Here is a 24,367-nt window from a genome sequence, read left to right on the forward strand (position 1 = left end):
TCTACTGAAACCACAGTCTCATTCTATAAAAAAAACACAGTCTGTTCCCAGTATCTTTAGACTTCAGTTCTATAATAAATTAGAAGAAAATGTTAGATCATGTAATGCTGAAGTGATGATCATAAAATTGATAGAACATTACAAGACAAACAATATTGAAATGGCTAAAACATTTCCTTGACCCTTCCCTGTAGGCCCCTTTCACAAGTGATCTTTCTCACTACTATAACAATCTTCAGGTAATATATAGAAGTATGGTGTTCATATACAAGACAAATTAAATGGAAATTTTCAAGAAAAACAAATGGAATTTTGATTTTGTAAAATGGAGAAATGGAGGCTCCATCTTTAAACTACGTGTATTTAGATTTAAGAGACTATTGATGAATTAAAACTTATTGCCTTCCCTTTCTGGAAATAATATTCTACTGACCTGGTCACTTAGGTTACACTGCTCAGAACAGATTCTGGTCACTACATCCTTGACCTCCTTAGCTAGACGGTCAAGGAAAGCATTGGTCACCGATAGACTACGCTCTCCAACATGAAACCTCTGTAACATGAGAAATAGTTTGGAAAACAAGAAGATAGAATGATAAGTCTACACTATGGCATTAGAAAAGGATTTTACAAGCTTTTTAAACAAGATACCAGTTGTGGATGAATAAGTATGTGTTCTTTCACTATAAATAAATGACTTCACTTCCCGCCAGCTCCCCCCTACATCTGCAAATCGGCATCTCCGGGAGTATTTCAGCAGTCATTACAACATTTGCTCTAGAATCACTTGCAACTATTACAGAAGGAAATTGTACAACAAAAAAATACATGTATATACTGAAAGAAACATCTACTAAATGCACTGCAGATTATCATATGCAGCATTAAAGGAAATGTATTTTGATATAAAGCTAAAATATTAGTCAGAGCATTTATCATGAATTTTTAAAAGCACACTCCTAGATAATATTCTTAACAACTCAAAATAGTTATGAAACTTATTTTGAGTGATTAAGTTCTAATACAAATGGATGAAAAATACAGCAGGCTATTCGAATCTTTGGTAATTTCATGGAACTACAAACCAGTTTGACTTGGAAATAAAATAACCATTATTTCATCAGCATAATAATTGCGGAAATAAATAGTGTATCATTTCTAAAGAATAGAATACAGATATAATAGATGCAACTGTGTGTCAAATAAACTGAAAAAGACTTTACATTGGGTCTGCATGAAGATGAAATATAGTTGAAAATAAATGGTTAGAGGTGACCATAGAGCAAAAGTATGTGTGGTATCTCGGCATGCAGGGTAATTATATGATAATATCTGACCAAAATGAAAATAAACCAGACATTCATTTCTACTAAACTTTCTCTTTGTTCAAACGGAAACTGTCTTTGGATAAAAGAAATGTCAAATGATTTTCAACAATGACTTAGAGATGATGAAACAAAAAAGTTTCAGCGAGGTCTATATTTCTAACAAACATTTGGTCTTCCAATATCAGATATTTCATACATCCAAAATAAAAAAAATAATATATTTTGAAACATAACTGGATGTGGCAACCTTACTTCCCGCCTAAAGTTTTGCTATCACTAAGCAAGCCTTATTCACTGGATAAGATGAGTTCAATCTTATCTGAACAAGAAGCACTTGCAATAAGCAAAAAGGTATATGATTACTAGAGAAGGATCAGATACCTCAAGAATATAACACTGCAACAAGGTAGGGGTAAAAGTGTACAAGCTTATACACACTGGTGATAAAACAGGGACACACAGACTTCTCTAATCACAAGAGATGTACACAATGTTTACAAGGTCACCACGACAACACAGGACATGCCAATCAACGGTGCCCTACATACCCTGTCGGTGAAATAAAGAACGGTATCGCGATGGTTGCGTGGGCTTTTCTGAAGGAAGGGATTAGTAGGGTTAGTAGCTTTTAATAATAATCAGTAAAAAATCAAAGGTAGTCCACATAAAGTGATGAAATAATGATAATAAGAATATGAATAAAAAGAATATTAGTTGAGAGATTAAAAACTAAAAATGTAGTAAGTGAAGGAAGGATAGTAGACTCAGCTTTCTTACAAGAGACACTTATAGAAGTAAGATTGATATCATCACATTAATATATATATTTTGGAATGTCATTCAAATATGCTGTCATTATCTTTACATGATGTAAATACTTTTCTTAAAAAACTTTTACTAGAAATATATAACATTTAATATAAATCAGAGCTATAAAAAAAAAAGTTAAAAAGCAATATCTTTTATCAATGATTCCAGATTTAGTAAGAGGTATTTGCTACCATTTTATGAGTTTAAGTGGTTCACCTTTTTTCTTCTCAACATCGATTTTCAAAAGTATTCACAGAATATCAAAACTGAATGTAAAACTATTTAGCATCAATATTTCATTTCAGATGTTTCTTTTCCAACGATACATTCTATATTATAAAGATATTTACACAAATCACTCTACAAGAATAAACGGATTGTAAAGAATGAATAATGACATGTTAATTGTAATACAACTCTGTCCTCATTTAATGAGTGCTATGAAAAGATTAGAAACTCAAATGGTTTGATACAAAAGGGCAGATACAAAATGATACAAACAGTTGGTTCTAGGAATGAAAGCAACAAAGCGGATGGAAGGAGAACAATATGACTGGCTTCCAAAAACATCAATTTGGGATAAAATCACAAGAATTCACCATAAAAAGGAACCGTAGACAACAGGGAATAATCTCAAGAACATTGGGAGATGGTGAATGATGTATAGTCAAGCATGCCATTAAGGCAATTTGCGCACACATAAAACTACAAAACTGAAATTAGGAAGAATTCATGACCAAATTGACTTTCAATTGCTATTTTAAAATGATTAAAGCAAGCTAAATGACTAAGGATATTTCTAAGAATGTTATACGATATACCATAAAATCAACTAAATTTGAATTATCTATCAATCATATAACATAATAAAACCAAATTCACCATCGACAGTTTTATTTGCTTCGGTTGTATTTTTCAATCTACTGACTTTTCTTATAAAAGAGCAGCTATAGAGATCATAACTGAATACATGTTGCAATAGTGTCCTACCTCATATAAGAGATAAGATTACAAAACTCTTCCGATGCACTCTTGTGCATAAACAAATACCTACATTTGGTTTTGTTCTTCAAAAGGAAGCATGTTTTATTCTACACTGATTTCAGTAATATACCCAAAGTCAGCCTTTTTGTGCAATGCAAGCAAAACTTTCAAGTACAGTCAATTCAATTCAAATCATGCTTCCAAGGCATATGTTCCATACTGAAGCTTAAAGGAACAACTGATTTGTAAACTTTCTGCCAGTGCAATGTATAAAATAAGCATGTAAATCAACAAGCTTTAGTGATTACATTACATATGCATGTAAATTTGCTAATGCTATAAATTCCAAATGAAAAGTGAATGAAATCCATTATGCCAAAAATGCTTTTGTGTTAAAGAAGCTATTTTGGGTGCATGACATACTGAAAATGAAATGAACTATCAATGAACAAATTTTGGTGCTGGTTAAGAGAGAGAATTATGATGAGTATTAAACCATTAGCTGTGAGAACAGACCATGTAGCAATGTAAACAGTCTCTTACCTCCTCAGGGCATAGCTCATGTGTGCAATTAATGAAGTGAGCACAGATGAGGGGGAAGGCCACCGCAAAGCGAGATTGGGTAGGATAGCCCAGAGACATCTCAAAGTTACGCTCAAATATACGACTGTGGTGACTGTTGTTAGTGAAAAATAACACAGAGAAATCAATCAATTGAACATTCATTACTCATCAAAATTTTCATGATTTTTTTTTTTGGGGGGGGGGGTATGTTTACATAACATTTGGAATGGTGAAACAAAAACAGAAAACAGAAATGAAGATCAATCCTGTTATTTCTTCACTCATCATTAAAAAAGAAGGGGTATATCATTAATGTGGCTCTTCCCTGGATCTCAAAAATCTACACCAACCATCCTCAATACCATGCCTTTCTATCATATAAACTGTTTCTTCAATTTACATTCATTAAAAAAAGAAGTGTGTAAATATACCAAATTTCATTAGAATGACAAACAAAAATTAGACACAGGACTTCTATGTAATAAAGTTTATTTGATATCAAGCTGCATTTACTGGCACAAAAAATGAATGCTGTATGCATACCTGATCTTCTATTCCAAGGGACATCCAATATCTGCTATCTAATAAGGATTCCACTTATCTCTACGATAAGTAACTGCTATCTAATTCAATATTACAAAATGGTATAACATATTACGTTGAATGATACTTTAGAAGGGTAAAGACTCACCAGAATATACTAAGATCGGATGTTTCCATGAGAACCTCATCAGCAGCATCCACCATCAATGTATGGAAGATGATAGTGTTCATGGTTCTAGCTAGTTCAGTGTTATCACCTAGGACCAAGGTAGCTCGACTGATGCTGGTATAGGCTTGAAGACGGAACCAATCAAGACGGAATCCAGTGAAGTCTGGTTGTGGACCTTCTTTCACTGTTAATATTTAGAAAAAAACATTGATTTGATTTTATTAATTCACGTTCCACATTTACAAAGACATAATACAATATTTACAAGTATATAGTCTAGTGCTGTTGTCGATAGGCCTCATATCGACATTGATGACGACATACGAAGGATTTTCAATGTTTCCGACATGTCGACATGCACGCACCCACATCGACATGTAAACATAAAATAAAAAGGGGTCTAGCCTAAAGTCACGAGTGTAAAGCTTAGCTGAAAAGTTAGAAGCATTTATCCACAGTAATTGGCGCGATTAAAAGGTTTATTCAGCTTAGCAGCGCATTAAATGAAAAAAGAATACCTGCGAGCTGCGCGGCAGCAGAAATGCGTCATTGCGGGGCCGGCCTGCCCGATCGAGCCGTCCTCGTCGATCCCGACGATCGCTCTAGATCTATATCTAGCGCTATAGCGAGCGTAGCGTAGTAGCATTCACCGTACCCATCCACGGAAATATGTTCCCATCGCCATTCACCGTGCTTGATAATACGTTGCTCCTCAATGCATTATTTTTCACATAAACGTGAGCAGCAGCGAACACGTGTTTTTGTCAAAGTTGTGACCGCCGCAATTGAGCGCTTACTTCATATCATGAAGTCACAGTAAACTTCCCTTCCTTCGTTTGGAGATCGTTGCACGGATCGCCGCGGAAGTGATACTGAAATTATCGGTCGATTTTCATTATTTTTTATTGTCAATTTGAGGAGTTTGCATTTGCAGCACATGTGTACCAGCATATAATACGCAATGATCACTGTTGTAATGGATGATTCTCAAATTGGCTCCGAGTGTTATTGCGCAATGCCTTCGAGATCACCGGATCGTGGTACAAAAACTTGATTCTCCAGAAAAAAATGTGGATTAAATCGGTGATTTTGGAAGTGAATTCACTCTAGCTTAGTGAAAATATGTTTTCCCGAACTGAGCCTGTATCATATAGATCTAGATTTAGTGTGGGGATATCACTCGTGTCAAGGTGAATACATTTGATTGATAGTGTTTTGTTCCACGATCGAATTATTTTTTTTTTATGTTAGGGAGCCTAGGCTAAATTACAGTCCCTTTTTCATGTCGACATTGTCGATGTCGGGATTAATGTTTAAGCGACATGTCGACATGGATTTTTGTTCCCGACAACAGCACTACAAGTATATGCAAACCTTGTAAGACAGATAATACAAGAATAAAACTTTTGAAAGAGATGTATTCTCTTATGAATCTTTTTTAAACATTCTAATCCACATGCATGAAGGTTACATGGAAAATTCTGCAAATACCTATTGAATGTGTTTGGAAACTATATTTTAAAAAGTTGTACAGGCTAATTCATTTAAAATATTGAAGAAGTACTTTGGATGGGATATCTGAATACTTTGTCAGCAAGAATGAAAAATACAATATACTAGTATATTAATGTTAGATTGAGAGTGACACTCACAGGTAGTATTTGGTTGAGCTAAATTAGTTCAGAAATAGCTAAACTACTATAGCCTACGTGTGCAATCTGTGTGCATATTATCTGCAGAAAGCTCCAAGCAGAGATCATCAGAGTTGTGTTTACCGCTAATATGTGATAGTTAAATCATTATATTTAAAAAAATTATGCCAATTTATATCTTGCATGGATGTTTTCATTGAATTTAGAAAATACAAGACCACTTTCAATCAGTATAATGCCAATAATCCCTTATACACTTCATAACTTCTACAATCATTACAATTGTCATTTGTCAACAATTCAGTTTGTATCACAAAGTGTTACTATAATATTGCTAATTATCAAGGCATTATAAAACATAGAACGTGGACAGCTGAACACAGGAATCACTACACAGTCCACAGATATTTGTCATGCCATTTGCTGCCTCTGTCCATCCAACCATTTTGTTTTCCACTCAAAGATAAAGGATAAAGAAAAGCTCTTGACTATAGACTGGTGTAGCGATAATGATTTTACCTTGTTTAACATTGAGTGATTCCAAGGTCTGTACGAAGGATGATAAGATGATGGATTCATCTTCTGGACACATGGTAAGACTCTGCAACAAGAGAAAGATAAAGAGATGTTATGAAACCTTTGGAGAAAGATTGCTAAAGGGAGAAAATACAATTCATTAAAATGTGTACCTGTTTGAGGAGTTGAGTAAAGTGGTGTTGAATGCAAAACAAATAATGGAAATATGAAAATTTGAATATGAACAGGTCCAAAACATTGAAACCAATTCAGATCAATAATGTCAGTTGAATGTGAGTAAAATTAGTATCCAAAAGTTAAAGCTGAAGTAGATAAAATAACCTTGTGATATTTTATAAATATACAAACAGTACTGCATAAAAATACCAACATTCTCAATAAATATCATAAATCATACAATACAGTAATAAAAAAGTGGCTGAAGTATACGACTAACCTTGACAATGTTGTTGAGCACTATAGCATCATATCCGTTGAGATACTGGATGTAGTAGTCTTGCAGGACATAGAAATACTTCTTCACAATAGCTAGGGAGCAAGGGAAATAAATCTCTCATTATCATCCTATCAAGAATGATTTTATTTTTCTCAGTGGATTGATTTCTGAATTTCACAACTCCAACAATGCAAAATTATCCACTAAATGGCAATTACTACCTCTTTGCTTGTTGTTATCAATGAAAATACATGTATTCTTATAGGTCTCTTGAGGTCTAAAATCAATCATTCAATCATAACTAATGCAATTAATTTCAAAAATTGCAATTGATCATTGGACTATTTATAGCAACACAAAGTATGAATTAACTTATTGACACAGAAAATGCTTTATCAATAACACATTTTCCAATGCATGGCAAAGAATTTTCTGGCAGCACCCCTTAGACATACCACATAGTTCGTTGCTAGAAATGAACAAACTTTTCAATACTTCACAAATCTAGAACTGGGTCGTAAAGGAAATGTACAATGATTGCTAAGCTTTGTGTTATGGGACCCTGGGGGTGTGCATCACAAAGAGTTAAGTATGACTTAGAGTTATGCGAAAATGCCAACGTGTACATGTTATTTTGCTTGTAATCTGATTGATGGATATGCAGAAGAGTGCGTCCCATGCACATGATTTGACCAATGGGTGATGCATTATATACTACACACAAATGAAATTTAAGTGCGACTATGAATCAAATCTAGATCTTTGTGAAAAACCCCCCTTGTCTCTACAGAATGTTCTTATCCATTTTAACGAACTTGTTTAAGACTTACCACGTAGTTCCTCGATGTAGAAGAGAAGCTCTGGTAGATGATGATCCACAAGATCATCCATGACTGGTTTATTCTTGAGCTTAGGGTGAGGATGCTCAGTGTGTCTTACAAGCCACAGGATCTCATCGCGAGCAAACGCAAGACCCATGAAGACATACAAAGCCTAAATAATTGAACCATGTCAATAATGTATTTCAGAATATTAATGCGTCTATATATTAATACAGCAATATTGACAAGAGAATTAATTTTGAGATAATAATTTTGATAATTGCTCTTTGTTATCATTTCTTCAGACTCTTCATTAGTGAATTATAGGTGTTGGTCATCATCCTTTGAATACCATGTAGGAATTTTGGATATTTTTATCTAAATAAAAGTTCACGTGAAAGATAATTAGAAGTATGTTTTTAGTTGTATTATTGTTATATTTTCTGTGTATTATGAAATGCGAGCAATAAGATGATATTTATGCAACTTTTGTTTGTGCATGACAACTAATATATTTATTCAATCAATCAATTAATCAATCAATTGATTCTAGTGTCTACTGTGAACTAAATCTGACAAATTCTGAAAAATGTTTATCCTTTTTATTATTCATATAATTATACTCTTAAACTGAACAAGTGTGTAATATGTCCCCTGAGAGAACTTTCTAAATTAGTAAAAAACATTTGACTGACCCAAGATTGTAAAATAAACAAATTACACAAATCTTATACTTCTTAAAATGAAAGAGAGAAAGAAAGAAAATGTAGAGATAACTCATGTAGCTAACCTTTGGTCCCAGTAACCCAGGCTGATCAGAGATGATGGTGATGAGCTCCTTTAGAGCTGTCCTCAAGAACTTTCTTCGCTCCTTGTGAAGGCCAGGTCTGAAGATTAAATGAAATGAAATTATCACAATGATAATAACAAAATATGAATGACATTTGCAATAAGAACAAAGAAGATGATGGTGATGAAGCAAGAGAAGCAGGAGGAGAGAGATGAGTAGGAATAGAAGGAGGAAATAAAGAGGGTTATGATTAGTAGTAGTAGGAGGAAGAGTAGTAGTAGTAGTGGCAGTAGGAGGAGGGGGAGGAGGAAGAGTAGGACACAATGAGCCAAAAGGTTAAAGGTCAGACATGGTGTATGAGGTAAACTTTCTTGAAAGCTGCGAGTGAGCGAGCAAAAATTTGACATTTTATAATACAAATTAATTTTCTGTAAGACTTTGATATAATAAGAAAATAATATCAAATCTCACCCCTTTCCATTTTCTTATCTGTCCTTTTCTTTTTCCCTTTGGTTATGAAACTTTTGAGGGTCCATGGCCCCCAAGGCCTCCTTAACATCTGTACGCCAATGGTAATTTCTTCATTTTTTAAAAAACTACTATGGTAATTTTGGATAATGTTGATAAAATTTCAAGTTAAAAACACAATATGAATATTTCTGTTAACATATGTTTTTCAGTTTGTGCCTTAATTATTTATGAATTGAATAAATAACATTTGTTTGGTTTGAATGGTATCAGGGAAACTAATGCTTTGTTGTTTTTTTAATAAATTCTTATACTAAATTATATGTTATCGCATTGTGGGAGGAGGGGTAGGAGGAGGAAGAAACAGAATAGTAGGAGGAGGAAGAAACAGAGTAGGAGGAGGAGGAGGGAGAGAAGGAGAAGGAAGAAGAAGACAAAAAGTAGAAGTAGGAGGTGGAGGAGAAGAATGAGTAGGGGTAAGAGGATGAGAAGAAGGGCAGAAGGATGTGGATAGAAGAAAGCAAGATACTTACGCATAACTCAATGCATGGGTAGCCGCATCCTTCACTTCTTGGGCTTTCTTACTGAACCTGAAAAGATCATGGGAAATAAGATACAGACAACATTCTTCAAGCAATCAACAGAGGTGATTTCATTTATGTAAAAAATTTGTGTTTTTTAAAAGAGTCTGACTAAAAACCATACCATACTGCAACGCAGAAAATGGAGCTATTGGTCAAACAAGAAAATTGGAAGATGGCGACTTCACCTTTGACCTTCTGACCTCAAAATCAATAGAATCAATAGAATTAAACAATAAAAACATAATTAAAAAAAAAAAAAAAAATCAATAGAATTGTTAGGATCTATGGTAGTATCATACACATTAAATTATATGAGCCTAGGTTAAGTTCAACTAAAGTTATCGTATTAACAAGGACTTCAGAAGGGTAAGATGAAAACATGTCACTGTGATCTTGACCTTTTGACCTCAAAATCAATAGGCTTCATGGGATCCATGCTAGTATCATACACCCAAAATGATGTGAGCCTAGGTAACGTTAAACTAAAGTTAACACATTTACAAGGACTTCAGAAGAGCAAGATGAAAACATGTCAGTGTGACCTTGAACTTTGACCTTTTGACCTCAAAATCAATAGGCTTCCTGGGATCCATGCTAGTATCATACACACTACATTATATGAGCCTAGGTTAAGTTAAACTGAAGTTATCGCGTTTACAAGGACTGCAGAACGGTACCATGAAAATATGTCACAATGACCTTGACCTTTTACCTTTTGACCTCAAAATCAATAGGCTTACTGCGATCCATGCTAGTATTATACACACCACATTATATGAGCCTAGGTTAAGTTAAACTTAAGTTATCGCGTTTACAAGGAAAAGTTAACGGACGGACGCCGAGCATGATACCATAATACGTCCCGTCGAGACGGTCGTATAAACATCAAATACAAATGTCAAGAACAACAATAACAATAAAAAAAAAGAAGCAATGAAAGAAATTTGTGTGTGCTTATAATACACAGTAAAAGAGAGCTTGTGTAGTCAATACCAAATGACTAGGAAGTAATGCTTCTGTTCATGCAGGAAATAGACCAGAGTTAATAGTAGCAAGTCCAGGTTGCTGATGGCGATCAAATGTAGCAGGAAAATAACATGAAAGAAACAAAAGGGCATAATTTACTCCTACAAATGAAGTTGATTCTATTCCATTTCTTACCCTTTGATGGAGGTGAAGAAGACCTCGATGTATTTGTGGAAGATGAGCACCTCATCACGACACAGGGTGATACAGTAAGAGCTCTGCAGGGCGGGGCGCCATAGGGCTAGGGCCCGCTCATTCGTTGTCAGAAGGGTGGGGCATACCATAAATCCAACTGTCAAATCAAAAGGAATGTCAATTGTATTATTATCAGATGAATAAAGAATAGGAGCCATTCTAGTAATATGAAGAGATGAATTAATAATCCTGAACAAGGCTGCATAACAAGATAGTATCAATCAATTGCAAAACTTGTGAAAGCCAAACAAACTTAAAGTTTTTTAAAACCAAGAAACTTGTGATTGATTGAAAACTTTATATCTTCTAGAATACTTTTACTTTATACATACTCCTAACTCAGAAATAACAGATACACATTACTGATTCAATGAAACAACTTTTAGCTGTCTTTATCTACATTGATCGATTTATTTAAGATAGTGAGTAAAATATCCAAATTAGGCAATTTTTTTTCAAATGAAAACCAAACACAACTATGAATACTTCCCAAATATTTCATCCGACGACTAAGATCAAACAGAATTTGCATTAGGTTTACTTAAGATTTTATATTTGCATTTCTTAATATTCAATGTCACAAAGCATTTCTTTTTCTCAGAACTCACTTATTATCCATCTCTCGAGTGTGTCAAGGGATAGGTATTCACATCTCATCTGAAAAGAGAACAAATAAGTAAAAGTGAATTAATATTCCATCCATGAGCTTGGTAATTGGATCCCAATGATTACGGCATGGAAAGGTGATCTCAATTCAATTTAATTTCAATTAAAAAGTAAACTTACTGTTTCACTTTGTGCTGGGTTAAGAAGGACGTTAGGCTTGGCAACCAGACTAAGCATCTCCTGTGACCTCCATTGCTCGGCAGTCAGGTTACGACGTGGGTAAAGATGAAGGAGCGAGAACAGAGCAGAGGCTACACACTTTCAATAGGGAAGAATGAATAGAAATGCAAATCAGACATTAATATATTGAGGGTAATATGACCTTCAGGTGGAAAAGTAGGAATAAAGCAGTGGCTCCATGTTGCAAATATAGGAGTATGGTAATAGCTGTGAAATTAATCAAGTGTTATTGGGAATTATTTCATTTACCCAACAGTGATATGTAGCCAAAAATCGAATTTTCAATAAGTTACTTTTTTTATGTGATGTAATACAGTTTTAGTTTGCTGCTAGAAAGCATATGAACATTTCCCATTCACACATGTACAATTATTCACAGCATCCTTTTGTCAGCATAGACAAATTTTGTTTTGTGACAGGTGCACAATAAATGTCAATGATGACTGCATCAATCTTGAATTCAGAAGTAATATTTCAGGAAAATGCTTCATCCAATAATCATGATCTTTGAACAATTTCACTGAGAAGGTCAGCTCCAATTGGAATGCTCCATCACCCAAAATTTCAGACTGGCACCCAATGCAATATCACACCCACCTGACTGGCACTTATTTCCCCACTGACAAAGAAAGTAATATGAAAATGACATTTTCAAGGTAAGACCAAATAGTGCTCATCCCAATGAACTCCTGAAGCATGGTATTGGGTGATTAAATTCCACTACTAAAAAGTTCCTGGTGACATCCCTGAATAATATAAATGACAAAATTAAATAAAGAGTAAAGTTCAAGATTGATCACTTACTCTCTCTAATGGGATGAATTCTTCTGCAAGCTTCTTCATTGGATGTTCGTACTCCATTATCATGGTTCCAAGACGAGCAAAAGACGGCTCACTGCAACGAGAAAAAAAAGTACCTAATATTTTGAACCATCGTAAATGATACTGAAATAAAATTAATAGTAATAGTCCTCACAAAATGTTTTCGTGGTTTTGTATGGCATACTTGAACATGCATTTGTGAATATTGCTGGAAGAAATTTTGTGCAGATGGGTTTGAAATTCCTTCAAGTAACCCTAGAAATATATATCTAATCAATAGCTCTATTGGGAAATCAGATGAATGGCTGCATCATAACTAAACAGTACTTTATTTCAAAAGAGATTATTATCCCGTGCCGTATAGAGGAAAATCACCACCAGGAGCATGTTCTTAAACTGTACCCCTCCCAGCATCTGATGCTGGAGCTGCAGCTCAAATCTAACTTCTAACTTTTGATGCTTATTCTTTGTTCTCTCATCAGCTTGACATGTAGTGTTTCTTTTTCTTTTACCCCTTTTTGCACCCCATTAAAGTGGCAGTCAGGGCACATGAATCTCCGGTAACCCTGATCTTCATTACCTTCTTTGATTTGCAAGATCATATGCTGTGTTGTAGAGTCCCAGCATGGCTTTCCTGTCCTCAACTCTAGCCAGCAGTAGTAAGATTGAGACGTACTTCACAACGAGGTCTAGGTAATTCTTGGTCATGTCAAAGTTGCAAGTCTAAATAGCATAGGATGAAAGGCGACAAAACAAATAATTAATGCATCATTCAAATTATACTGAATAAATATTTGGTAACAAAATGATGAATATAATATGACCGTACAACTGACATTTAATAGGCTCTTCCTTCAGCAGTAGCTTAATGATTCATGTTGAGTTAAATCAGTAAAAAGCAGTGAGCAGCTATCATGTAGTCCTCTGGTAATTTATGAACGCTCACCGTAACTTGTATGACAAAAATCATTCATTGCATTTACATTTACCATACATGTATGGTAGTGCTTTTTTTTTTTACCTGATTGCTACGAAAGCATGAATGCTTGTAAGCAATCATCCAGAGGACCGACGGCGTAAGGTCCTCTCTGAGGGACCTGGTAATGAGGATTAATGCCTTGCCAAAGGGCACTAGCGCACCAAGTGGAAATCAGACCCGGGTCATAGGAATCCGAAACCCCCGCTCTATGGACTGAGCTATTGCGCCTCCTCCAGAATATGAATATTCCTTTTTCTTTTTAGCTAAACTGTATCACATCATTAGCAATATTCCCATACAAACAAAGAAAAATAGAGATCTATAAAAAGTTTAAAAGAATGATCAAAGAACAGTTGCAAACATCTACAGAAATTAAATTCAGGGAGGACAGAAATTACAACATAAACAATTATGTTTGTACAGGACTACAATATTTTCCATGGTCTTTGAAATAAGTTTTCTATGGGATGATAATTAAGATTTTACTTACAATATCGAGGTTTGTGTTGCATGTTGCTATTACAGTCAATAGTTCTGAGACTTGGTCCTAGTATTGTGAAAAAAAAGAGGAATGGATTAATACAAAATAACAATGCAAAAACTTGTAATCGTGGTCATATGTTGATTATTAACCCTTATTTAACTGGGGGGGTAAATTTGACCCCCCTCAACAAATTTCACCACTATGCTGCCGCACAAAATTTTTTGACGGCGCCGCTCGCTGACTTTTTACTTTCAAGTTGTAATTTCCAGTCGAATCAATGGTACGATTTCGCATATTATTTTAATTTTGAGTTCAGGAGCAGAATTCAGCTATGGCAACATGTTGCATGCATTCACACATAATATTCTACATATTATCATGTCCAAGAACCGTGGTTGCATTTCATTTGCTGCCCCACAGAAATGAAAAACTAGAGACATTTTCTTTGCCCATCCCATAGTCTACTTGTTCTTTAACCCTTATTAAACTAGAGGGGGGTCAAATTGACCCTCCCCACCTCGACAAATTTTGTCGCTATGCCATTAAGCAAAATTTTTTGACCGCGCCACTCACTGACTTTTTACTTTCAAGTCTTGCGCATCATTCGAGACCAAATTTGCGACACCCGGGTACGCAGTTCCGAAATTATGCAACATTTTGTAAGTGCATGTCAGACCCGAAATTGCTCAAAACCTGATTTCATGTACAAAGTCGATGCAAATTTTGTTTTTCAACCAAAATCATAAATGTATGATTATTTTTACTGTTGTTAGTTTAAATGGATTTATTTTATGCTATTTACGATCGCAAAAAGGTCCCCGAAAAAGTTCATTGGAAACAACTAAGAAATACATAAGAATTAAAAAAACAATAAAATACATAAGAAATTGATTACATTTTTGCAATCTTTTTTAGATATTTGTTAGAAATGTAATAATTGATACTCCCACCAAAAATTAGCATTCTACTAGCTATATAAATTGAGTTAAGGGCAAAAACATACACAAAAAACAAATTTAGGGCAAATTTCATGCGCTTATTAAAAATATAAACAATTTTTTTAAAATGTTACTATATAGTCTTGTAGTTTACATCCGGCTTTACACACATGCAAATTTTTGCGGCGATCAGCAGCCGAGATCTGAGGGGGGGTCAAATTGACCCCCCCCCCCAGTATATACTGGTCTGAAATAGCCCAGTTAAGATAGGGTTATGCTTTTCACATTGCATTTCCTTAACCTCATACTATCTTTTTTTTGGATTCACACTGTCTTTCTTAACCCCATACTATCTGCTTAGCCGGGATTAACGCCTTAACCCCGGACTATCCCACAGCTCATGAATATTGATGATTTTACCAAACAGAGCGTGATTAACGTGCAATTTCGACTTCTGTGATTGGCAATTGCTTAGCCCCACTTTTCCTTAGCCCGGTTTCGTTTCACACTGCATCTCTTAGCACCGCAATTGTGGTGCTAGCACCACAATAAGCCAGCTAACCCTGCTTTTTTGCAGGGCCAGATAGTATCGTACTATTTACCGTGCTAGCCCACTTTGCTAAAATGTAGTGTGAAAACCAAGTGGGCTAAGCTTAACCCCGGGAAATTGGTGGGGCTAAGGCCCCTCCTTAGCCCCACCAATTTCCCAGTGTGAAAAGCATATTAGTCTCTCTTCCCTCTTTAGACCCAACTCCATCTCATTCTTATCTCTTTTGTCTTTTTCTCTAAGGGGAAGGGGTCAATTGTTTTAGGTTAGGAACTTCGAGAAATAACATTTTCTTCAACTGAGGCAATTATTTGATTTATAGAAGGTTGACTTAGGCAGAATTACCACTGAATTTTTTTTAATACCATGCTCATAAGAACCAATGGAGATATGAGAACTATTAAAAACACATGAATTTTGTTGATGCCCTTCATAAAAAATTATATTCCATGAGGGTCAAGAATGATAGGCATGGTATATAGGAACACAGAGGGCAGCTTCACAGAGATTGAAGTCTGACTAAAAATTTGAATGCTTCACAAAGATTCAAGTCTGACTAAAAATTTGAATTCCCAGTTACAAGCGTCATCACCAAAAATCACATTAGTCAGATCATACTCATGGGGTGTGAGAAACAACTTAATTATGGCTTTAGTAAGACTTTTATAAAACTCTTCATGAAACATCCCCAACCCCCTGGGAGTGTTATTTTACCTTGTATTCTAAGATATCTCTGAATGTCATGTAGTACACACTCAGCACCTTGAGAATCTCGGCCTTCCTGGTATCTATAGGACTCAGCTGACCCTGGAGGAAAATGATCCATTAACAAGAACATTTGTTCAAAATTTCTGACCACATAAATATTGTTGAACTAAATTGGCTCGCTCCAACGATCTAAAATGTAAGAATGTTAGCTTGGTTGACTGAATCTACATGTATCATTTAGTCCCAAGGGACACACCAAGTGGGAGGAAATCAAGAATAACTACAGCTTACGCAGGTTCCTTGCTGTGGAATGCTTCCATTTAGTGTTTCTCAAGTCGATAGAAACTTAGATTGATGTTTTCAAGTTAATCCTTAAAATATATTTTTTTTTTTTTTTAAATCTTTTTGTTTTGGCATCTTATTCCTCCTTTTCTCTTATCTTATCTAAGAATTCCAATGTATGAAAATAAAATTTACAAATCGTTATAGACATCATCATTCTGTGTTTTCAGAATCATAGAATGGTTTTCTTAGGTACGATAATCATATCATCATCTACTACTACTAGGTCCACCACCACCACTATAATACTAGCCTAGGGCTACATAAATTACTATGTTGATAATCTAGGCAACTAAGAAATTCAGTTCAGAAAAACAAAGATATACACATATATTTAGCGCAGTAACAATCAACATCATTTCTTTTTATTCAAAATTAAGTAATAAAAGCACACAATACAGAACCCATTGTCCTGTCCTTTTATAGTGTCATAATGAACAACAGAAAACATATCCCTTTAGTGCTTTTATGGTCTTGTAGTGAGTCACAAATGGCTGATTGCTAAATGGAAACAGTAGTGTGGGATTCTTGGCAAGTTTCATACTAGATAATGATATATATTATAAACTCAAGAATTTGTTTTTAACATTGTAAGTACAAACCCAAACTTTGAAGAAAATATGTTATAACTTGATATTTCCTCAATCCTGGCATCAGATGATACAACTTTCATGGATATAAACCTATTATGAACTTTGTGAAAATTGCTTTTATAATGAGGGCATACGTTATATTTTTTGTGTTGGTGTAATTTTATCAAATTCCCTGACTTTCGAAACATCCACAAAAGTTTTACTTTTTAAGTATGTACATGTAAAAGAACCTTTGACCAAAATGAATGAAAAGGCAATAAAATCATGAAGATAAAATCTTGGAATGCCTCCATCGAGCTAAATGAACGTTTCAGTATGCCTGGGATATAGGAAGTAATTGAAAGAGATTATTCTAGTTTACTCACATGTGAATTCTTCTCTGTATGAGGAAATTTCCTGACGATACTCTTGAGACATGATTCCAGACTTTTCTCTGAGAGGAACGCTGGACGTGACTTTGGATCTTGACAAGCCTAATCATACGAAGAAATACAACATGAGTGATTTAATAAACATGTATGACAATTGACAAATACATTCAGGGCTCCACACTAACCCATTTTTTCTACTGGTCCAACCTATTCATGTCGGACCCGTAGATACCCAGTTTTTCAAATTTTTACTGGTCCGAACCTAAAATCTACTGGTCCCAAAAAATAAAGAAAACATTAAAAAAAGGCGCAAGTTTATTTTTCTAGCCTATCGTTCCCCCCCAAAAAAAATAAAATGAAGGAATGAAGGACAAAAAAAAAGCAAGACAGAAACGAAGAAAGAAAGAAAGAAAGAAAAGAATAAAAGAAAGGAAGGAAGGAAGAAAAAAAGAAAAGGTAAAGAAAGGATAGATGTGAAGGAAGGAAAAAAAGAAAGAACTAAAGGAAAGGAAGGAAGGAATAAAGAAGGAACAAAAATAAAGAAAGAAAGAAAGAAAGAAAAGAAAAAAAAAATGAAGGAAAGAAATGAAGGAAGGGAAGGAAAGAAGCAAGCAATATAAAAAAAAAGAGAAAAGAATAGATGAAAGGAAGAAAAAAAGAAAGACTGAGAGACAAAGAAAGGAAGGAATGAAATAATAAAGGAGAGAAAGGAAGCAAGCAGTAAAAAAAAAGAAAGGAAAGGTAAAAGGATAGATTTAACAAAGGGAAAAAGGAAAGAACAAGACATATATAAGAAAGGAAGGAATGAATGTAAGAAAGAGAGAAAGGGTTGGAAGAAGGAAGAAATAAAAAACAACAAGAAAAGGAAAATAAATGATGGATGGAAGGAAGAAAGAAACAAAGAAAGTAACAAAGAATGAAGGAAAGAAAAGGGTAAAAAGAAGGAAAGAAAGGAATGAGAGAAGAGATGAATATAGGATGGATGGACTCAAGAATTAAAGAAAGAAAAATATCAAAAAGAAAGGAAGGAAGGAAGGAAGGAAGGAAGGAAGGAAGGAAGGAAGGAAGGAAGGAAGGAAGGAAGGAAGGAAGAAAGAAAGAAAGAAAGAAAGAAAGAAAGAAAGAAAGAAAGAAAGAAAGAAAGAAAGAAAGAAAGAAAGAAAGAAAGAAAGAAAGAAAGAAAGAAAGAAAGAAAGAAAGAAAGAAAGAAAGAGAAAAAAGAAATAGAGAAAAATATTTTTAAAAGGAAAGAAAGAACAAATTAAAGAAAAAAGGGAAATTAAAAAAGAAAGACAGTAACAAAAAAATTGAAAGAAAAGAGGGAAGAAACAAAGAAAGGTGGAAAAGAAAGAAGGAAAGAAAGATAGGAAGAAAACAGAGGAAGAAAGCTAAAACTATCATCAAATAATTTATCAGTTTCTTTTTGGCTCAATTAAAATAGCTACGAAAGAAAGTCAGAAACCAAGTGTATCAACACACACATAAATGCATATGTGGGGCTATTATGTATTCAGAAGATATCACCCGAAACCCGATCTGTTTGAACCAAAACAGAAGTGAAAATTTCTCCTTTTACTGCTTACAAATGACAGAGTTACTCCAATTTTTAGGAAATATGGACTTATAAGAGCCTTTCATGAGTATGAACCGTGAATTTTTACAGTTCTGTGAGAGATTTCTGCCAGAGTTTAGCCAAGCTTCGTTCGCGCAGCCAGTAGAGAATTTACCACGTGGGTTGTGTGGCTGGCTATATGACACTGTATGCTACTCTAGTGTGTGTATTCTGTGTGTGAATGACAGAATTTAACGGGGGGAAATAGTTTGCAGTGAATTTGACCATTTCTGGAAAAGTTATTGGCCCAACAGTGGATTTTTTACTGGTCATGTCGGACCAGTAAATCTTCCTATTTCTGAAAATCTACTGGCCCGACAGCGATTTTTACCGGTCTAGGACCGTCGGACCGCCGCTAGTGTCGAGCCCTGCATTCACAAATGGTTTCTCCCCCCCCCCCCTTTATATTGTCCATACATCCAACCTCCAGCATCTTGAACATGCCAGGCACAGATGGGAAGAAATTACCCGCTCATCCTTACAAAGTAGCAGGGCTGTGGTGATCATTTTCTTGGGTAAATTTGGGTCACTCTGAAAACCCCCATTTCAAAACAAATGAACAGGAGATTTGATACACAGGATAATAGCTAATGGCTTTGAAGAGCATATGAACAAAATCAACGGCTATAGTCAAGTAAGTTGCTATTTGTCTTTGCAAGTCACTACCAGTCACAATTCTTTGACTCACTATTACCTGTTTCAGCCAGAAAACAATAGATTCAGTGGACAGAATCTATTGTTCTCTGGTTGAAACAGGTAATAGTGAGTCAAAGATTTGTGTAACGAAACAATACGCACTAAAAAACAAATCTAAAAAAAAATAAAATCATGAATTGTATTTCATATTTATCGGCCGATGCAAGTATTTTACGATCTATGATATTTATTGCAAGTATTTTTTTAATCTAAGTTGGCACTGCTCATGATATTGTCGCCCTCTATATGCGTCTTGTATATCTAGGCTACGATAACAAAGACGGCAAGATGGCGACAATAACAGACTGTATGTAAACGCTTGTGTTCTTAATTATTTTTCTATTTTTCCTTTTTACTGGAATAAATACACGCACCATTAGTGCATGCGAGGGGTAAATATACTTTTAGCCCATTTACATAAGTTTGGGCTCAAAATCTTTTAAAGAAAACAAGTATTTTGGAGCAACATTGTTGTCTCCAAAATACTTGGTGCGCATAGAGCAATGGCATCCCGTCCCAGGCTCCATAGAGGGTAAGCCTACGTATAGTAGAATGATTTTTACTCTCCAGGAGCCTCCAGGCTAGGTACCCACTCATCCAGGAATGAGGTTGTTGGTACCTACATTATAATATAAAAAATGTGAATTTTGCCCATTTTGATCATGTAACCCAAATTACACCACCTTATGACATGCACCTATACATTATTTACAAATTATTTCACAAGCCAGCACAATCAATCACCAATTCACCAACACTAGCCATGCACTATGTCATACGAAGGGCAGGGGCTGTCAGTGTCAATTTTTGTCTGCAAACCAAAACATGGCAATACTAAAAATAGTCATAATACATTTCACAGACCTTCATTTTTGAGGAGCGCGATCGCGCCGGCACTCCTACAGCGCTCCTAAAAAAAAATAAGGAGAACAAAAAATTGCGCTCCTAAAAAAACCATCAGATTTTTTATTAGACGTCTTCCGGCATGCTGCAGGACTCTAACCCACGCACGTTGAGATCTACGATCTTATCCGGAACAGGCGCTCTAACCGACTGAGCTACGCTACGCTGCCTCCCTTGGTGCTGAAATTTCACATTTTACATCTTTTTTTTCATGAAATAGGCATCTATTTTCCATAATTCCTTGAAATTATTTTGATTAAGTTGGAAACTACTGAAGAAATTAAGAATATTCACCTCTTTCCTGACTCTGATTTGATGTTAAACTCTGTAAATATTGTAGTCCCATATGTAGATTTTCATGGTGTTGACCAAGTGTAAATCGATCAATAACGATCTAACGATCATTTTCAGTTAATGTTGCAACACCATGGAAGTCTACATGTGGGACTACAATATTTACCGATTGTAACATCATCAATCAGTTTAAAAAACTCTTCTTGGAGTATTTCGGAGGAACATCATACCAAGTACCAAGAATTAAGAAAGAGCTGAATATTCTTCATTTAGTTTTCAACTAAATCAAAATAATTTCAAGGAATTAAGGAAAATAGATGGCGATTTTATGGATTTAAAGATGTAAAATGTGAAATTTTCGAAATTTTTGTACAGTATTTTTTGTAAAAAGTTTTTTTTTTTTAAATGCAGGAGTGTGATATTTTACACGACAAATCGTCCATAGACTGTGTACAACGGATAGATCGTCTCTGCACAGCAATTCGGAGACTGCTGATTGGTCAATCGTGCAGATCAGGTCATGACTACGTGGTTGCCAAAATAATTCCATCGGACTGCGTGCAGAAGTATCGATAGCGATAACGATATCCGGTCACCTTGTGTACGCGGGAAATGGTCGTGATCGCTCCGGCATCGATCGAAAATTATCGAAACTGCAATTTCATGCATATTCACGCGACGCTCCGAAACCGGGAAGCCAATTGACTTTGTGCACGTTGCGATAGACTACAAATTCCAATGAACACGATGCCATACCGACGCTAATTCGTAAGATTTTGACAGAAAAGCAAGAAGTAATCGAAATTCGCTTACCTGTGCGGTATCGGTGAGAAAATATAACCTCCGAGAAACCCTTTCATAATTCATATAAAATATAAGTGAAATTATTTCTAGGTCGATTTAGGTACGAGGTGATAGAGAATTGCACACTTGTTTTGGTGGAATACTGTGTGGGGAAATGGAAGGCTTGCACTACGCTAGACCAAAAGCTTCAGTCTCTGTATTTTGGTTGTTCCGCTGAACTATGTTGGCTCCACTCACCATACATAGACTGAAGGGGATGGGGCCCCGTACCTACAGCCAACGTATAGTGAACTAGCGTTTTATAGATCGCGATTTAAAACTGTTTTTTAAGCAAAATTGAAAGTTTCATGGTTTCCATTATCAGGGAAATATAAATAACTTAAGTAATTGCATACCTTGGGCCGGAGTTATTGAAAAAAATCCTCTGGATGATTGAGAAATCTGTCATCTAAGACATTTTCACCTGACCTGACGGTTTTTCTTGCAAGTTGCCATCTTGAATGACGTCATTATCGTTATTAACTTAATGTCTCGAATCGATATATCGCGATTATAACTAGTACTAGTACTAGTATAACTAGTATCGTTTATCTTCGGTTTCGTTCGCATATGGAGCAGATCGTATAATATCGAAAGCAATATCGATATCACATTCGTGATTGTTGACGTTCGTTTGTAAATATTTTATAGTTTGGCTGCCATTTTGACCATTTTTTTCGTGTTCAACCCAATTAAACATCGGTAAAGTATATTTTTCATGCCTTTTTCATCTATATCGTTTAAAGTATTTAAACATTGAAATATTAATTTTTAAAAGTTTGTTGTTTATACATCCTTAGATTGTAAATTCGATGTGTAAAATTACATCAAACTTTGGACTGTGAATTGACAAAAGGGAGGGAATGAGAACACATGCGAGCCCACACGTACACCCTTCCGTCGGTAAATGGGGATTACAGTAAAATGTCAGAAATTGTTGAATAAATCCCCAGAAACGACGGTTATTCCTGTCTAGCACTACGCATGCTTACTATATTTTCATTCATAAATTGGCTCTCGGCAATGGCTGGATGACGTCATGTAATAAGCAAATGTACACGACCGCTAGCGTTGAATAAACGTATTGACCCTGGCCTGGCCAGGCCTTGTTTCACCACAGAATAGGCCTACAGACACATCTATAGGATAGTAAATTAGTATAGCATTTACAATTTTAAGAAAAATCTACAATTTATCATAAGATTCATATATATATTGTATTGAATAGATTTGAGCTCCTCAAGAAGAGCGATTCTGAGAAGCTCAATTAAGCTGCTGGAAAAATAAGGAGAGCGATTTATTGAGCCCCACGAAATAAACGTGAAGCTGAACTTGAACTTGAAGGACTGATTTCATGATTTCACATGATATTATCGAGATGGAGATTATCTAGTCTACATTGGCTTGCAAATTACATACTAGTAGGGCCTATTCAACAAGCATTGATGCAAATTTCATTTTGTGAAAAAATATTTTGGAACAAAAATATTGTAAGTATAGAATCGTACGTCTAGTGTGCTAAAACGGTGATTTTACTTCTGTGTTATTCGAACGCAACCATCAAGGAATCGTGCTTACACCAATTCCCTTGTGTGCATCATATATTGCATACGGTGGTAATATGAGTGGCCCACTGTTATTCGTACCTTTTTGATGTTGTATAATCTTGCGAGCATTCCTGTGCCACGATCATTGAGAATTGAGAGTTTTTCAGCCAGCTTGAGCTGGCCTTGAGATACAGGCATCCTGCTGGACATATCAGACAGTAATCAACGACATCTAGACTCTAATTAAAGCTGCAATAAAGGGCATTCGATACAGGTTTAGCATTCAAGGTGCGGCCTTGTCGCAAAATTAGGGAACTCAGCCGCTCGTTAATGCAAACCAGGAAGAAAGTCCATCAAAACAATTTACAAACTTTATTAAAGGCTTTTTTATATAAATAAGATTTTTTTTTACTTCCACTTTTTCGAATAAAAATAATTGATATTAATAGAATTTATTATTTTACATCACTTAGATTATAAATATATATTTTGATACACATAAATATATTATTTTTTTAATGTAAGCCGGCAATATCATCTTATGCATATCGTGAACCATATAGAATTTCAGCACGTGAATGCGGAAGGAAAATCAATAAACATGCGTGGCGCGCCTAATGCCCCCCCCCCCCTAGACATATGGACTGTTTTTTCTATCAAGGTATTTTTTCCATACAGGGTCATAAATGTCAACTAGTGAACGTAACTTTTTTTTATTAAAGAAATAGTTCGTGGTTGATAAACTTATTTTACCGCAAAGGAATTTTCCGAGTCTCGATGGGATAAACAGTTTTTTTTTTTAATAAACAATTTTTTTTTTCAAGTGATCGAGCGTTTTTACTCGAAAACAGATGTGCATCAGGAGGGGGTGAGAGTGGGCGGGGAAGGAGAAAAATGTTATCCATATTTTTCTGCAAAAGCCGGGCTGCTGGAAG

General features: G+C 35.2%; 1 protein-coding gene across 1 annotated transcript in view; it reads right to left on the bottom strand.

Annotated features, from left to right (window-relative positions):
• Nucleotides 1-23,791, bottom strand: part of LOC129260833 (nck-associated protein 1-like) — a 34,152-nt gene extending 10,361 nt beyond the window's left edge. Inside the window, exons 1-17 of the mRNA XM_054898824.2 lie at nt 23,532-23,791; nt 17,532-17,639; nt 16,238-16,330; nt 14,045-14,101; nt 13,156-13,298; nt 12,558-12,648; nt 11,694-11,831; nt 11,516-11,564; nt 10,848-11,004; nt 9,636-9,692; nt 8,635-8,731; nt 7,854-8,016; nt 7,024-7,115; nt 6,570-6,651; nt 4,378-4,582; nt 3,666-3,798; nt 434-553 (exon numbers count right to left, since the gene is read on the bottom strand). Of these exons, the coding sequence (XP_054754799.1) occupies nt 434-553; nt 3,666-3,798; nt 4,378-4,582; nt 6,570-6,651; nt 7,024-7,115; nt 7,854-8,016; nt 8,635-8,731; nt 9,636-9,692; nt 10,848-11,004; nt 11,516-11,564; nt 11,694-11,831; nt 12,558-12,648; nt 13,156-13,298; nt 14,045-14,101; nt 16,238-16,330; nt 17,532-17,639; nt 23,532-23,642 (1,896 nt within the window). The 5' untranslated portion in view covers nt 23,643-23,791. The remainder of the gene's footprint in view (nt 1-433; nt 554-3,665; nt 3,799-4,377; nt 4,583-6,569; nt 6,652-7,023; nt 7,116-7,853; nt 8,017-8,634; nt 8,732-9,635; nt 9,693-10,847; nt 11,005-11,515; nt 11,565-11,693; nt 11,832-12,557; nt 12,649-13,155; nt 13,299-14,044; nt 14,102-16,237; nt 16,331-17,531; nt 17,640-23,531) is intronic.
• Between the last annotated feature and the right edge of the window lie 576 nt (nt 23,792-24,367).

Source organism: Lytechinus pictus, unplaced genomic scaffold (assembly GCF_037042905.1).
Source record: "Lytechinus pictus isolate F3 Inbred unplaced genomic scaffold, Lp3.0 scaffold_19, whole genome shotgun sequence".
Lineage (NCBI taxonomy): Eukaryota > Metazoa > Echinodermata > Echinoidea > Temnopleuroida > Toxopneustidae > Lytechinus > Lytechinus pictus.